This window comes from Lipotes vexillifer, unplaced genomic scaffold (genome assembly GCF_000442215.2).
Source record: "Lipotes vexillifer unplaced genomic scaffold, Lipotes_vexillifer_v1.1 scaffold408, whole genome shotgun sequence".
Lineage (NCBI taxonomy): Eukaryota > Metazoa > Chordata > Mammalia > Artiodactyla > Lipotidae > Lipotes > Lipotes vexillifer.
The window spans coordinates 1,704,170-1,722,057 of NW_006787469.1; the positions used below are offsets into that span (position 1 = coordinate 1,704,170).

The following is a 17,888-nucleotide window of genomic DNA, read 5'->3' on the forward strand; positions in this document are numbered from 1 at the left end:
AAATGGGACCTAATGAAACTTAAAAGCTTTTGCACAGCAAAGGAAGCCATAAAGAAGATGAAAAGACAACCCTCAGAATGGGAAAAAGTATTTGCAAACGAATCAACGGACAAAGGATTAATCTCCAACATATATAAACAGCTGATGCAGCTCAATATTAAGGAAGCAAACAACCCAATCCAAAAATGGGGAGAAGACCTAAATAGACATTTCTCCAAAGAAGACATACAGATGGCCAAGAAGCACATGAAAAGCTGCTCAACATCACTATTAGAGAAATGCAAATCAAAACTACAGTGAGGTATCACCTCACACCAGTTCGAATGGGCATCATCAGCAAATCTACAAACAACAAATGCTGGAGAAGGTATGGACAAAAGGGAGCCCCCTTGCACTGTTGGTGGGAATGTAAATTGATAGAGCCACTATGGACGTTCCTTAAAGAACTAAAAATAGAATTACCATATGACCCAGCAATCCCACTACTGGACATATACCCAGAGAAAACCATAATTCAAAAAGACACATGCGGGTCTTCCCTGGTGGTGCAGTGGTTGAGAGTCCACCTGCCAATGCGGGGGACACGGGTTTGTGCCCCAGTCCGGGAAGATCCCACATGCCGCGGAGCAGCTGGGCCTGTGAGCCATGGCCGCTGAGCCTGTGCGTCTGGAGCCTGTGCTCCACAACGGGAGCAGCCACAACAGCGAGAGGCCTGCGTACCACAAAAAAAAAAAAAAAAAAAAAAAAAAAAAAAAAGAACTACCAGTGGTCCAGCACCCACTTCTGGGTATATATCCAAAGGAAATGAAAACAGGATCTCAAAGAGATAACTGTATTCCCATGTTCATATTGCAGCATTATTTACAATAACCAATACATGGAAACAACCAAGTGTCTATAGATTGATGAATAGATAAAGCAAATGTGATATATATACGTACAATGGAATATTATTCTGCCATAAAAAAGAAGGAAATTCTGCCACTTGTGATGACATGGATGAATCTGGAGGGATTCAGCTAAGTAAAATAAGTTAGAGAAAGACAAATACCATATGCTCTCACTCATATGCAGAATCAAAAAAACCAAACTCATAGGAACAGAGAGTAGAGTAGTGGTTGCCAAGAGTGGGGGAATGGGGGAAATGGATGAAGGTAGTCAAAAGGTACAACTTCCAGTTATAAGATAAATAGGTTATGGGAATGTCATGCACAGCACGGTAATTATAGATAACAATACTGTATTGTATACTTAAAAGCTGCTAAGAGAGTAGATCTTAAAAGTTCTTACCACACACAGATAACCATGTGAGGTAATAGATATGTTAACTACCCTCATCACAGTAATCCTTTTGCAGTATATACTTACATCAAATTATCATGTTATATACCTTAAACTTACACAATGTTATATGCTAATTTTATCTCAATAAAGCTGGGTAGGGAGGAAGAAACCAAACCAAAACCTCTCTCTACCAAAACAAAAGGGTGGACTTCCTGGTAATGCAGGCCTGGGCACCTCTAGGTTATTTCCTAATTTGTCCCCTTTTGTTGTCTAGATACCAGAGGGGACATCCAGTTGGTTACAAATATCACCTTTGTGACTGGAAGCAAATCAATGGGCATGTTTTCTCCCACCAGGTCCTTGGACTTGTATGTTTAATTTTTTAAATCAAAGTATCACATGCCCTATGTATTAAAAGCAAAAAGAAATGCTAAAAGGCTTATGATGACAGAAAAATCCTCCCTCCATTTCTCTCTTCAGAGGTGGTGCTTTTGTTTTTTTAAGAATCCAGTAACAACGTTGTTAAAGTACATGTGTACAGCACTTTACAGTTGACAAAGTACTTTGACAAACATTATTTCATTTACATTTTTCATTTCATTCTCCTTATAGGAGACCTATGATGCAAATGTTAGTCTATGTGATGCTGTTCCATAAGATCTTAAGCTATCTTTACTTTTTTCATTGTTTTTTCTTTTTGCTGCTCTGAATGGGTGAGTTCCACTGCCTTGTCTTTGAGTTGACTGATCCTTTCTTCTGCTTTATCTAGTCTGCTATTGAACCCATCTAGTGTATTTTTCAGTTCAATTATTATATTCTTTAGGTCTGTGACTTCTATTTAGTACTTTCTTACATTTCCATCTCTTTGTTGAAGTGCTCACTGTGTTCATCCATTCTTCTCCCCAGTTTGGTGAGCATCTTTATGACCATTATTTGAGCTCTTTATCAGGTAAATTATTTATCTCCATTTCATTAAGTTTTTTTTCCTGAGGTTGACTCTCTGTGTTGGTTTCTATACAGTAGATGAAACAACCACTTCTCCCAGTGTTGAAGGAGTGGCCTCATGTAGGAGATGAACCTTGTCATTCAACCCTGCCTCAGCTCCTGGTTGTCTTTCAAACCTCTTGGCCTTGTCCAAGCAGCCTATTATATTTTTAATAGCTCCCAGTAGTTGAGGATGTGCCAAGACCTGTCAGTGTCCTAAAGGGGAGGACCTCAGCCCATAGACTCAGGGTGACTGGAAGTGAGACCCTCAGGCATCAGTTTTTTAAGTATGCAAATATGTACATTCCTGTGGGACCACAAGCATAAACCTTGCTGGCCACCAGAGCCAGGCAATCTGGAGGTGTCCCCTGAGCAGCATTTGCAGAAATCAGGGCTCCAGATGAGTGTCAAAGCTCTTTTCTGGGTGATATAGGTGAGCTAGAGCAAGGGAGAGCATCAAGATGGAGTCCACAGCTTATGTTCCTTGAGAGCAACTCCATAGGCCACTAATGTGTACCAATCCTGAAGTCTGCCTCTCAGGCTGAAGCTCCAGGATGAGCGAAGAGCCCTCCTTCACAGAAAGACTGGAGAGTGTGCCCCAGTCCACTGTCTGTGCAGTGCCCTGGGGTGGTAGCCTGCCAAGAACTGTCCCTCCGATTGCCAGAGTCCCACGAGACCCAGGAATACAAGCCACCCTGGCCACCAGAGCCATGCCATCAAGGGGTGTCCTCTGGTAGCATCCTCAAAAACCAGGGAACCAGACACAAAAAAGTACAGAGGCAACTACTTTTAACATGTTGAAATGTGTCTATTTTCCTTTTTTGATAATATGCTTATTGCTCTCTCTTTATTCATCAGTTTTACAAATTATTAACTTCTATTATGCTAAACAAAGATTTTGCTCACTTATAGCACCCACACCTCCCTAGAGCCTCCCAATTTAGTTATATCCCAATTTTAAAAGATTTTATTTTTTATACAAGTTTTAAAGGTTACTTTCCACTTAGCGTTATCACAAAATTGTTGGCTGTATTCCCCATGTTGTACAATACATCCTTGAGCCTATATTACACCCAATAGTTTGTACCTCCCACTGCCTCACCCCTATATTCCCCCCACCACTGGTAACCACTAGTTTGTTCTCTATATCTGTGAGTTGGCTTCTTTTTTGTTATATTCACTCATTTGTTGTATTTTTTAGATTCCACATATAAGTGATATCCTACGGTATTTTTCTTTCTCTATCTGACTTATTTCACTTAGCATAATGTCCTCCAAGTCCATCCATGTTGCTGCAAATGGCAAAATTTCATTATTTTTTATGGATGAGTAGTATTCCATTGTATATATACACCACATCTTCTTCATCCCTTCATCTGCTGATGAACACTTAGGTAGTTTCCATGTCTTGGCTATTGTAAATAATGCCGCTATGAACATTGGGGTGCATGTATGTTTTCAAATTAGTGGTTTTGGGTTTTTTGCGGGGGAAGTTATATCCCAATGTTTGGTTAAGACAGGATTCAGGCTATATGTGATTATGGCTATGTAACCATTGCTCCTTGTTGGTCCAGTAAGATTGTTTCTATTCTTGCCCAACTTTTTGTTTTTCATAGAATTGATAATTGCCTCATCTTACTAGCTTTGTTTTCCTTTCATTTGTGACAAAGCCTTCCCATATTTTCCCCTCAGTGTAGTTTTTCACATGCTTACATCTATCCTGATAATCTGTGCTGCATCTTTGTCTTGAAGCCATCTTCCCTGGAGCCCTGTATCCTCCTGTTCCAATACAGACTGGTGGTATCAAGCTGGAAGCTACAAGGGAAAAGGTCTGGAGGCTCACAATTGTGTGCAGGCTCATTTTTCAGTCTGTTACCAAACCTCTACCCTCTTCTATATCTTATATTCCCAACCCTAGAGCCTCCCTTGTTGGATTTATCCAGAGAATATATCTTCTGTCCTCCGTGGGAGTGGGAAGGGATAACTTGGAGGCTTACTTCTTCACATACAGACCTCGAGCCTATCCCTCTATTTCCAGCTCCTCACTGTCCTCAGTATCTGTCACCTTTAATTCCTAAACCTTTATTTTCATTTTGTGTTTCTTTCTTTGTTCTGTTTTTTCTAATCTGTTTTCTGTCAGTATTTCCCACTGCTTTTCTTTTTTTTTGGCTGCATTGGGTCTTCATTGCTGCGCACAGGCTTTCTCTAGTTGAGGTGAGCTGGGGCTACTCTTCATTGCAGTGCGTGAGCTTCTCATTTGCGGTGGCTTCTCTTGTTGCAGAGCACAGGCTCTAGGTACGTGGGATTCAGTAGTTGTGGTGCATGGGCTCAGTAGTTGTGGCTCACAGGCTCTAGAGCACAGGCTCAGTAGTTCTGGCATACGGGCTTAGTTGCTCTGTGGCGTGTGGGATCTTCCCGGACCAGGGCTTGAACCCGTGTGCCCCACACTGGCAGGTGGATTCTTAACCACTGTGCCACCAGGGAAGTACCTCCCACTGCTTTTCTTTAACTTTAAATTATTTAAATGTTTAGCTTTCATCTGTGGTCAGATATTTTCAGGTATAATATTATGTTTTAAGGTAGCAAATATTTTTTAAGAGTCTTAAAGGTTTTTTTGTCCTTTGGCCTACTTCTCAGGGCTGTTTCTGGGAATCTTTCCTAAATAATTCAAAACATGAAGAAAATTTCTGTGAGAACCTATTCATTTTGGTATCATTTATAGTGGTGAAAAATCAGAAGCCACTTAGTTAATAGTAGCAGACATTACAGTACATTTGATAGATCTTATGTGGCTGTCAAAATCGATGACAAATGCAGCATAGAAAAATGTTTGAAAGTTTATGAAAAGAAGAAGTGGGATATAGATTTGAATGCATATTATTAGAGTGTTATACATTTTTTATATGAACAAATGGAAGGGGGTGTTGTGTGGCATGATGCACTGATTCACTGAAGAGATGGATAACAGCTGTCCATGTGTCTGACTCTGTTCTAGTGGTTGCTTCAGTTACGAGTGGTGAATCTGACATAATCTCTTCTTTCACAGAGTTTACAGTCTAGCAGAGAATTATTTTCCAAACTTCTATAATGTGTCTCTTCAATTTTTACAATTAAAGAGATAGAGGAAAAGCAGGGATTGACTATTTCAGGTGTCAAATTTTGACAAACAACGTGAAAGAACTGAGAATGGGTGCCTGGTAGGCCTGGTAATTGTAGCTGTATCAATAGTTAGCTCCTGGACTTCCCTGGCAGTCCAGTGGTTGAGACTCCGCACTTCCAATGCAAGGAGCGCGGGTTTGATCCCTGGTCAGGGAACTAAGATCCCATATGCTGTGCGGCCAAAAAAAAAAACAAAAAACAACAACAGAAAAATAGCTCCTGAAATGACAAAGATGGAATCTGAGTGTCCTGTGGCTGGCTGTCTAGACCTATTTGGATCTGTTCTTGCCTTCATTGTTTGATTCAGAAGATTATCCAGCTGTACGGCCTCCATGACTTTTATGATCAGAAACAACCTAGAATACTTATAATTGTATAAAATTGATCAAAATGACAGTATTTCACATCCTACCATTTGTGCCAGTGTATTTGTTGCCTGTTTTAAACTGCTAGAGGACAGGGATCTTCTCTTATGAGTAATTTTATGTAACACCCAACACAATCATGCGTATTATGGAACTCAGAGAAATAGCCTTTGGTGTTATTGAGAGTGAAATATTGTTCATTTCCCTTAAACCTATAATCCCTGCATTTTAGAATGCCACAGGTGAGACATAAAACATTAAAGAAAAAAAAAGCTAAAGGCTAAACTACTAGCTTGTCCCTTTCTTTCCTTTTGAAAATCACAGTGATAGTGTTTTGGTTTTTTTTACTTAAGGTAAATTTAAACCTGTTTTCCCTAAGAATTAATGAGTGCCTATTGTTTACTTTAAAGATGAGGCTGTTAAATATTTTTCACATGCCTTTCTTTGTGGGTTTTTTTTTTTTTTTTGCGATACGCGGGCCTCTCACTGTTGTGGCCTCTCCCGTTGCGGAGCACAGGCTCTGGACGCGCAGGCTCAGTGGCCATGGCTCACGGGCCTAGCCGCTGTGTGGCACGTGGCATCTTCCTGGACCGGGGCACAAACCCGTGCCCCCTGCATCGGCAGGCGGACTCTCAACCACTGCACCACCAGGGAAGCCCTCACATGCCTTTCTTGATCCTCAGATCCCCTTCCCTAGTTCTTTCTTATGTGTGTCTGGATGGTCTGTTGTAGGTGGCCACAAATAGCCGAGTTTACTTATTTGACATTTTCCTTCTGGGAAGTCGTGCTTTCAGCAATGGACTTCAGATGGTATTAGAAGACAAGAGAATTTTGAAGGTGAGTGTGTAAGTTGATTCATCTGCTAGTAAGAATAACAGCCAGGTTCTAATAACTCTCTCTCTGTCTTCTGATTCCTTAGGTTATCCATGATTGTCGTTGGCTTTCTGATTGCCTCTCTCATCAATATGGAATTTTGCTGAATAATGTCTTTGACACCCAGGTACATGCAGGGAAACACTGGAATCAATGCAGTGTATATAGCTCCTGTAGAAAATAGGCCTTGTCTGATGAATGACTGAAAGTCTTCTTGTGTGTGCCTCATTCCTGCCCACTTCTCATGTAAAATGTTTGTACAATATGTGAGAACATTTGGTGCACTGAAGAAGTACTGGAGAAAAGTTACTTGTAATTATTTAGGGTTTTTTCCCTTCATTTTGCTCCAGAAATTTTCAGATAAGAAGCAAGCTCCATACTCTGTAGCATTCAGAAACTCAAACAATTTTGGGGTCATTTGGAAATCTGACATGAATTCTTACTGTGAGGTGGACAGTCAGTCACATCTATGCCTTTACCACATATGTATCAGTTAAGGCTAATGGCTAATTGGCATCTAGCTCAGGGATGCAGGTTGTCCTAGATGTTCCCCCAAAGCCTATACTGGCCCCAGATAGCCTGAAGATAAGCGGTTTTTCTCTGATCTAAAGGACCTAGAGAAAGGAGAAATTCCCAGATTATACTAGATCTGGGTTTCTGGTTTGGCTGTGAGAGCCATAAACCCACTAGTTTTCATTATGTATTCTTCAAGTTCTTCTAGTCTTCTAGGTTAATGCCATGAAAGGGAGATCTTGAATATATAAACCTAGAGCCTTTGGAGAGGGGTTAAAATAATGAGTTAGCCAATTATTTTTTAACAGAAATTCCTAAAAGTTCAACTTTATGTTATTGTATGTGGTTTAAGTTTGCTCTTTATGTATCTGCTTGTAATGAACTTTGTGCCACTTCTCTTGTTAACATGTTCCTTTGGGTCTTCTTTCAAGAGCATTCACTATATAGAGATTGCTTCTATGCTTACTCCAAAATGTAAGACAATTGCTCATTGTTCCCTTGAGGCCATCAGGCTTCTTGATTAGACCTCATATGTGTTGTCTAATGAAGACATTGGCACATCTTTCCATATTTTTCTTTTCAGATTTTCATAGTACAAGAAGCAGAAATTCAGAATTATTTCAATTTGTCTTCCTTTAACACAGTGTATTAGTTTCCTATTGCTGTTGTTACTAATTACCAGAAATTTTGTGGCTTAAAACATAAATTTACTCTCTTACAGTTCTGGAGGTCAGACGTCTGAAATAATTTGCACTGGGTGAAAGTCAAGGTGTCAGCAGGGCTGGTTTCTTCTGGAGGCTCTGAGAGGACAGTCTGTTTCCTTGCTTTTCAGCTTTCACCTGTGTTCTTTGGCTTGTGGCTCCTTCTGTCTTCACAGTGCACCAATCTCTGCTTTCATCATCACATCACCTTCTCTTCTGACTGTAGTAAAACCTCCCTCTGCCTCGTCTTATAACAATACTTGTGATTACATTTAGGGCCCATCTGGATAATTCAAGTTAATCTCCCTATCTCAATATCCTTAACTAATCACAGCAGCAAAGTCCATTTCGCCTGTTTAAGATAACATTCACAGGTCCAGGAATTAGGATGTGGATATATTTGGGGGCTGTTATTTAGCCTACCACACACAGACAAGTAATGATTCCAATTCTTAATTTTATTAGCTTTCCTTACCAAAACTTTACCAGAGTTGCTAATAAGTAGAAGTAATTCTTTAATTTTATCTTCCTTTCCCCATTCCTTGAAGGCACCAAAGAGTAATAATCATAAGGCAGGCAAATAAAAGAAGTGGAAAAGAAAATAGACAGGGACACATTAAAGTTGGGTGATCCTTTTTCTTTTTCTTATCTTTTTTTTTCTAATTTTTCAGAATAAGATAACCTAACAACTTTAAATTTTCTAATGGCATTGTCTATCATGTGGGTCCTTGGGAAAAATGGTATTTAAAGATGTTTCTCTAAATGTATTTCTGCTATTTCTGTCATGAGATAGCTCTCTGTATATATCCTACAGACTGGTCTGTTTGTCTTTTTTTAATGCCACAGGTAGCAGATGTCCTTCAATTTTCCATGGAAACAGGCGGCTTTCTTCCAAACTGCATTAGTACTTTACAGGAGAGTTTAATCAGACACCTTAAAATAGCCCCTAAATATCTCTCCTTTCTGGAAGAGAGACAAAAACGGATTCGGGTGAGTATTAACGTATGTCCCATATAACATTAATATTTTCAAGTGTCTTGTGAGTGGGATTATCAGCATATTATATAGAGAAATGACAGCTGCTGTGTAAGCGTTTGAACATTGCCAAAATCTCAGTTGTTCCAAATGGGAAAAGTTTGTTTGTGGTCTCAAGTGGAAAAAAGCCAGCATCCAGATTTGTTGGTTATCAATTAAAAAGTACTCTGAAATAAATTTTCAATTGGACAAGTGGGGATTTTATTGGGAATTTGGATTAAGGCAGTGGAACAAAAATCATGTTGATTATTTCTCCCAAAGTAAGACAGATTTTCTTCAGCTTCACATAGCCTTGCATGCAAACTTAGGTCATGACTGTATTGGCTGCAATTTTGGCCATATAATTTAATCAGTCCTGCTGCCTCCAGTTTTGAATGAGAAGCCCTGATCTCTCTCTCTCTCTCTCTTCTTCCCTCCCTCCCTCCCCACATCTTTCCCCCATCACATACACACACTCACTGTATACACACAATAAGTGTGTGTATGTGTATGTGTATGTGTGTATATTCTCAGAAGGCTAGCCATAGTGTGAAAGTAGAAGGTAATAATTGAAGGAAATGACAGTAATGATGATGTAAGTTAAGCAGCACTTAGATAAACCATTACTTTCTTTAAAGATTTGCTTACTATTCAGAGAAAATTGTTTTGATGTCTCTAGGAAAACCCAGAACTATGGTTCACACGACCTCTTTCACCCTGTTTGCTAAAAATTTTGGCCCTGGAAGCTACCTACCTGCTCCCCCTTCGCTTGGTACTCCTAGATGAAATGATGTCTGATCTAACTACCCTGGTGGACGGGTACCTAAACACCTACCGAGAAGGGTCTGCAGACTGGCTGGGAGGCATGGAGGTAGGTGCCACTCTCTGTGGCTGTGTTTTCAGGACCTCTATGTCCTCATGGGGGCCACAGTGATACCCACTCTTCACAGCTGCACCAAATTTCTTTCAGCAGACTTGATGATAAATATTCTTGAAGCGGCTATAGCTTGGGCTTAATTCAGCTCCTTAAGCACTTTTTTACAATATATATATATTTTTTATGATCACTGACATTTATTTCATATGATGCAACTGGTGATGTGCATTTCAATAGAACTAAAAGTTGATGTGCTAGAAGTCCTAACTCCTTTCTTAAATATTGTACCAATTTTCTCACAATATTAAGTTATGTTTCCAGTAAATATATCTTTCAAAGAAAGGGTAAATTTCATTAGTTATTTTTATGAAGCCAGCACAATATAAGAAAACTTACATTGTTGGCAAACTATTGCATTAGGCCAAAACTGGCCCATGGCCTATTTTTGTAAAGCTCACAAGGTAAGAATAATTTTTATAGTCTTAAAGGATTGTTAAAAAAAAAAAAAGTATGCAAAAGCCATGTTTGTGGCTTACAAAGCCTAAAATGTTTACTATTTGACTCCTTACATAAAAAGTTCACAGGCTACTGCTATAAACAATTCTCATTTAGGAATACTGATGCAAAATCCTAAATAAAATAATAGTATTTTTGGTACAAACTCCACTTAGATATATTATACATTTCTATTAATGTGTCTCTGGATTCTAGTTACAAGCATGGTTTAATATTATATTAATACTTAATATTATATTAAATTCTGTATTTTATTAGGGCCAAGAAAGTCTTATGATTTTCTCATAAACGCTGAAAAAGTTATTTTGTAACTTTTTAATATTTTGCTCTCACTGTTTAACAAGAAAAGAGGAATGTAAAAGTCCTTTCATGGTTTGCTTGATTGGAGAATTTTAATGTTTTTCATTTATCATTGTAAAGCCAAGGACAATTTTTTAACTTTTTAATATTTTGTTCTGTCTATTGCTGAAAAAATTTGATAATATTCTATATACATTATTGATTAAAGTTGGAATAGGTACTTTAACATGATAAAACATATCTCAGGCAAGAAGACTACCTAATATTTGATTGGGAATATCAATATCAAGAGATATACAGAAATGGTGACTATCACCACTACTTTAGTAGTTTCTGAAGCTATTAGCCAGTGAGGTTAGAAAAAAAAAGATGAACTATAAAAATTGAACAGAAGGAATAGGAATGATGACTTGCCTATGATATACCTGAGTACTGAAGAGAATCAGTTGAAAAAGACTGCCACAAACAAAAAGGCAGTTTAGTAAAATGGGTACAAATATAACATAAAACTTAATAGCTTTCCTATATCCCTGTACACAACTACAGAATATAATGGGGGAAAAATTCATTTATAATTGTAACAAAAAATAGATTATCTAGAAATAAATCTAACAAGAAATGTGAAATATAGAGATGAAAAAAATGTTAAAGTATTAATGGTGTAAAAGAGGACTTAAATGAATGGGGACACTAAGTATTTTTGGCAATCAGTTATTCCTAAATTAACTTTTTAAAAATATTTTATTTTATTTAATTAACTTATTTATTTGGTTGCATTGGGTCTTTGTTGCTGTGCGCGGGCTTTCTCTAATTGCAGCAAGCGGGGGCTACGCTTCGTTGTGGTGCATGGGCTTCTCATTGCGGTGGCTTCTCTTGTTGTGGAGCACAGGCTGTAGGTGTGGGGGCTTCAGTAGTTGTGGCACGTGGGCTCAGTAGTTGTGGCTTGTGGGCTCTAGAGTGCAGGCTCAGTAGTTGTGGCTCACGGGCTTAATTGCTCCACGGCATGTGGGATCTTCCCGGGCCAGGGCTCAAACCCGTGTCCCCTGCATTGACAGGCGGGTTCTTAACCACTGTGCCACCAGGGAACCCCCCTAAATTAACTTTTAAATTTAACTTTCTTTTAAGGAAAATGCTAAAGCCATAATTACTTTGGCAAACTGTGATTATAGTGTTTATAGAGATAAATAAGCATAAATAAGAATAGTCCTGTCAGATATTAAAATGTATTATATGTCTACACTAAATATGAGAGGTACATGTATAGGCAGATGGATGGAATAGAGAACCCAGAAATAGATCTCATATATATCAGTAATGGTTGAGATAAAGGTAAAATTTCCAATCAATGAAAAAAAGATAAGTATTTAGTAAATGGCCTCAGGCAATTGACTAACCATTGTGGGGGAGGAGAATCAGAGTTGGATTGTTATCTCTTTCTGCTACACCAAAATAAATCCCATGGATCAAGTATTTATGTAAGAACTAGAATTATAAAAGTATTGGAGGGGCTTCCCTGGTGCAGTGGTTGAGAGTCCGCCTGCTGATGCAGGGGACGCGGGTTTGTGCCCCGGTCCGGGAAGATCCCCCCTGCCGTGGAGCGGCTGGGCCCGTGAGCCATGGCTGCTGAGCCTGTGCGTCCGGAGCCTGTGCTCCGCAACAGGAGAGGCCACAACAGTGAGAGGCCCGCGTGAAAAAAAAAAAAAGATTGGGACTTCCCTGGTGGTCCAGTGGCTAAGACTCCACACTCCCAAAGCAGGGGGCCTGGGTTCCATCCCTGGTCAGGGAACTAGATCCCACATGTGGCAGTGAAGATCCCATGTGCTGCAACTAAGACCCAGCGCAGCTAAATAAATAAGTAAATAAATAAATAAATATTTTTTAAAAGTATTAAAAGAAAATTATGTCACAGTAGGGAATATGTCCCCTCCCCCAACTTTACTGAGGAATAGTTGACAAAATTAATTGTGTATATTTAAAGTGTACATTGTGATGATTTGATATACATTGTGGAATGATTACCAAGATCAAGATAACTAACATCCATCACCTCATAGCTAACTTTTTTTTATGTAGTGAGAATGCTTAAGATCTACTCTCAGAAACTTTCAAATATATAATACTGAACTATTAACTGCAGTAACCATGCTGTGCATTAGATCCTAAGAACTTATTCTTCTTATAACTGAAAGTTTGTACCCTCTGACCTACATCTCCCCATTTTCCTCTCCCTCAACCCCTGGGAACCCCCATTCTATTCTGTTTTTATGAAATCAGATTTTTGTTTTTGTTTTTTAATATTTCATATATAAGTGATACTGTGCAGTATTTGTCTTTGGCTTATTTCACTTAGCATAATACCCTCCAAGTTCAAACATATTGTTGCAGATGGCAGGATTGCCTTCTTTTTTATGGCTGAATAATATTCTATTGTATAGAATATTGTATTGTATAATGTATATATATCACATCTTTATCCATTTATTTGTTGATAGACACAGGTTGTTTACATATTGTGACTATTGTGAATTATGATGCAGTGAACAAGGGAATGTACGTATCTCTTTGCGATCCTGTTTTCATATGCTTCAGATATGTACCCAGATGTGGGATTGCTGGACCATATAACAGTTCCATTTTTAATTTTTTGAGGAACATCCATGTTGTTTTCCACTGTTTTACATGGGAATGTAAATTGCATCAATTTACATTCCGATCAACAGCATATGAGTTCCCTTTTCTCCACATTCTCACCAAAACTTGTTATCTGTCTTTTTGATAATAGCCATCTTAACAGGTGTCAGTAACACCTCATTGTGGTTTTGATTTGCATTTCCCTGATAACTTGTGACTTCGAGCACTTTTTCATGTACCTGTTGGCCATCTAAATATCTTCTTTGGAAAATTATCTATTCAGGTCCTTTGCTCAGTTTTAAATTAGAGTATTTGCTTTTTTGCTATTGAGTTGTATGAGGAAATGCTTTTCTATGCAACACAGAAATACTTAGAACTCATAAAAGATGAATAAATATGACTTTAAAAATTTTGCATGGTGAAAATACTGTGAACAAAGTCAAAGGGCAAGCAACCTAGGAAAAATTATTTGCCTCATGTAACAAAGCGGACATTTTCTTAATATATTCTTTATTGTAGCATTTATGTAATGACAAAATACTGAAGACAACCCAAATATCCATCCACAAGAGTTTGGTTAAACAAACTATGGTATATCCATACAGCCATTAAAATTGCCAATATGGAAAAATCTCCAAGACAGATTTTTTTAGTTGGAAAAATCAAGAAGAAGAAGAATATATAATATTATGTAACCATTTGTATAAAATAATTTTAGAGAGAGTTATCAAAATAAAAAGTTGGGGGAAAATAAAAATTAAAAAATGTAATCCAATGAATAGATAAATATTTAGTAAGGGATCATATATGCAAAGACTGTCTCTGGAGGCTACAGAAGAAGCTGCTTTTTAGAGGATGCACCTGCTAAGGCAGTTGGGGCGAGGTTGGAATGGACCCTTACTTTTCATTGTATAATCTTTATATATACACACATGCACAACATACACACAAAATTGGATTAAAAATATTTAAATTACTTGAAAAATAGTACTACTATAGTTGAAGACACTAGAGGGTGCTATAAGAATACATTTGAATAGACCCTTGCTTGCCAAATACTAAGTGTAGTAGAAGTGATTTTAAGGACCATATTCAGAAGTTTAATTATAGTAGACTTGTGTTCATTTTCTTTTCTTAGCGTACATGTATGGAGCTCCCAGAGGAACTGCTTCAACTGAAGGACTTCCAGAGACAGCGCAGAGAGAGAGCTGCAAAAGAATATAGAGTAAATGCTCAGGGACTCCTAATAAGGACAGTACTACATCCAAAGAAGTCTATGACAGAGACAGCAAGGAAAGAGGGAAAAGTAAGAGGTTTCTTACTTTGTAAAAATTCTAGGCTAGATAAAGCTCCAAACTTTACATCTCACAAGGATGTAAATTTGCTAAAAGAAGAATCTAAGAGTAAGCAAACCACAGCGGAACCTCAACATCTACCTCCCATAAAGGAAGAAGTCAGTGAAGATTCCAGTAACAAACAAATTTGCCCTGAGTCAGAGGGGTTTAAGGACCAGAGAATAACTCAAAAAGAATACCTTAAGATACCTAAACAAGAGTTTCAGACAAATTTATCTTTGAAAGAGGAGATAGAACAGTTAATGATGGAGGAAAACAAGGAAGATCTAAAATGTACAAAACAACGTGTTTTAGTGTCTCCTTCCCTTCCTCAGGAAACCAGAGTGTCTCCAAGTGACATTTTTCATCCTTTTAGAAAAGCTGTGCTTCCCACACTTCCTCCCTGCCCAGCTTTGGAGAAGACTGATTGCTGGATAAATCCAGATTCTCCCAAATTGCCTTAGAGATCTGCAGTTTGTTCTTGAGGCCAATAAAGGTGGCTTATTTCCTCTGCCATCAAGGCCTTCCTCAGTGCTTAGGTTTCTTGTGTTGTAAATTAGTCATAGGCTTTGGGGGAAATTATATCCTCTTGCTTACTCCTATATTCTTGGAATTTGATTAGGATGGGAATGAATAAGTTAAATAATGGAAGAAGTAAATGTTCTGATTATGTCACTGTAGAAATGTTCCCTGTGGCCAGACTGAATTATTTCTCATAATTTGGGTTTAAAGGATTTGAAGAAGGGAAAAATTTTGGACTTAGTGTCTGGAAGAATCTATACTTTAAATTTTTGTTGTTTTTTCTGGTTTGAAGGGTGTTGGTAAAACTCTTAGCCATAAGTTTAAAAATATTAGTACCTGACAACTTTACCTGTACTTTTTTCCTTTTTAGAATATTAACTTTGTCAATTATACCTCAATAAAGATGAAAAATATTAACTTTATTTTTGAATTTTAAATGTTTGTTCTGTCTTATGTCATAGACAAACAATAGTTCATGTTATTACAGGAATCAATATCCCAGTTTTAATTTCTTTTCATTCCATTTACTTTTAGAGAGTTTTGTCCATTTCCCTAACAAAGCAGGGCCCTCTTTAGAGTTTGTCTATTATGTAAACTTGAAGTTTGATTCCACTCTATTTGCCTGGAGTTGGTATGCCTTCTTAGGGTGAAAGGAAGGCAGCCTGTACTGAGCCCTTTTTATGTTGAATACTTGCAAGTTGCTCATTCTTTTGTGTATAATAACCAGTAAACCTGGTTGGTATTAGGTTATCTCTCACTTTTCTTCATTGGGTCAGGGTAGGAATAAATTAGAATGTGTCTGGATTTCTAGGTCTAGAATCCAGTGAGAAATCTGTAACTTTTTTTTTTTTTCTTTTTGTGGCGCTGCACGGCCTGTGAGATCCTAGTTCCCTGACCAGGGATGGAACCTGGGCCACATCAGTGAAAGCACCGAGCCCTAACCATTGGACTGCCAGGGAATTCCCTAGAAATCTGTAATTTGACTGTTATACAGGCCTCTACTACTTAGGGGAGACAGAGACAGTCTATAATTAGGAACATCCTTGTCTGTGCTCTTTGATTCTATCATGAGTACCACTGAAAGAATAGCTGTGTCTTCCAAATCCCAGAGCCCAGATCTGGTCTAAGCTTAAGATGAAGGCAGGACTAAGAGCAGTCAGCTCAGCTCTGCAGTTGCTGTCCCTCACTATAGTTGAGAAGGGCATTGGAGGCCAAGGTGGTTTCTGGTTCATTCTGGGTGAATGTGTTTTCAGGTTGAGCCCAGAAAGTGGTTAATCTAGGTTTACTCTGGGAAGGGCATGAATTTCTGTGAAATTCATAGAATTGATTTAGCTTCTTATGGAACCATACCACACACAATCTTTATACATACATACATATAAATATACAGGCTACAAAGAAAAATGTGACGTTCTTCATATTTAAAAAAAGGATTCTTCTTTCATTATGTATTTTGTGACTAATAAAGAACAACAGGATTCTGTTGGACCTTTGCTGTGCTGCTCAATATGGTAGCTATATGTGGCTATTGAAATTTAAAATTAAATTGATTAAAATGAAATAAAATTAAGAATTCAGTTCCTCAGTTGCACTTGCTATATGTCCAATACTCAGTAGTTTCATGTACCCAGTGGCTACCATATTGAACATCACAGATATAGAACATTTCCATCATTCCAGAAAGTTCTATTGGACACTGCTATTTGAGAAGTACTTCGACTCTCAGAACTAAATGAGCCTTCCGGGTTTCATCACAGTATTTTCTTAGTGAAACGGTCACATAACTGGAACTGCACTTTTCTCCATATTCTCATTCTAGCCTGGAGTGCCTACCTAAATTCTATGTGCTCAGATCCAACCATGAACTTCTGTCCTTTCCTGGATAGAGTGAAAAAAAATCCCTGGGTTACTCAAGCCCTGTTGCTAGTGCTCTGTGCCATTACTTAGATTTCTTATCTAAATTTTGCTCAGAATTTTTGAAAATCTTTGGTTCTTGACCCAACCAATTGTTGAGTTCTTACTCTATATTTTTCTAGTTGAGAGTTTGTAAACCATACTGCCTGCCTTCCTAAACTCTTGGAGTCTTGCTTCAGTCCACACTGAATTCCTGCATCTGTCCTGGTCTGACCTTTCTGTACATGATCTGCAGTTAGAGATTCTCATAAGCAATCTGATCCTTTTAATTTGGGAATTAGGAAACAGAGTTAAATGACTTGCCTGAAGAAAAGTGCTGCACTGAGAATAGAACCAGTGTTTCTTACTTCTTGGTCCATTCAGTGTTCTTTCAACTGTAGTATGAAAAATCATTGCAGCAGCTTTGCCTCCAATCGGGCTGTGAGCTTGATAAATCCTAAGGTGACACAATATAATTTTAATACACTGGGACTTCCCTGGTGGCACAGTGGTTAAGAATCCACCTGCCAATGCAGGGGACATGGGTTCGATCCCTGGTCTGGGAAGATCCCACATGCCGTGGAGCAACTAAGCCCGTGCACTGCAACTACTGAAGCCTGCGCACACTAGAGCCCACGTGCCACAACTACTGAAGCCCATGCACCTAGAGCCTGTGCTCTGCAACAAGAGAAGCCACCACAATGAGAAGTCTGTGCACCCCAATGAAGAGTAGCCCCAGCTCGCCACAACTAGAGAAAGCTCACGCACAGCAATGAAGACCCAACGCAGCCAAAAAAAAAAAAGAATTTTAATACACTGTAGGCCTGTCATTGTTTTGACACAAAGCAAGTCACAGCAGCAAGCCAAGATAAATCTTGGTGCATACTTGGGGAGCTGAGGGTGATTAGCCAGGTGTACTTAT

General features: G+C 38.5%; 1 protein-coding gene across 1 annotated transcript in view; it reads left to right on the top strand.

The window, feature by feature from the left end:
• Positions 1-15,204, top strand: part of EXD1 (exonuclease 3'-5' domain containing 1) — a 38,203-nt gene extending 22,999 nt beyond the window's left edge. The window contains exons 8-12 of the mRNA XM_007460158.1: positions 6,525-6,629; positions 6,712-6,792; positions 8,726-8,869; positions 9,573-9,764; positions 14,356-15,204. Of these exons, the coding sequence (XP_007460220.1) occupies positions 6,525-6,629; positions 6,712-6,792; positions 8,726-8,869; positions 9,573-9,764; positions 14,356-15,015 (1,182 nt within the window). The 3' untranslated portion in view covers positions 15,016-15,204. The remainder of the gene's footprint in view (positions 1-6,524; positions 6,630-6,711; positions 6,793-8,725; positions 8,870-9,572; positions 9,765-14,355) is intronic.
• The last annotated feature ends 2,684 nt before the right edge of the window (positions 15,205-17,888 follow it).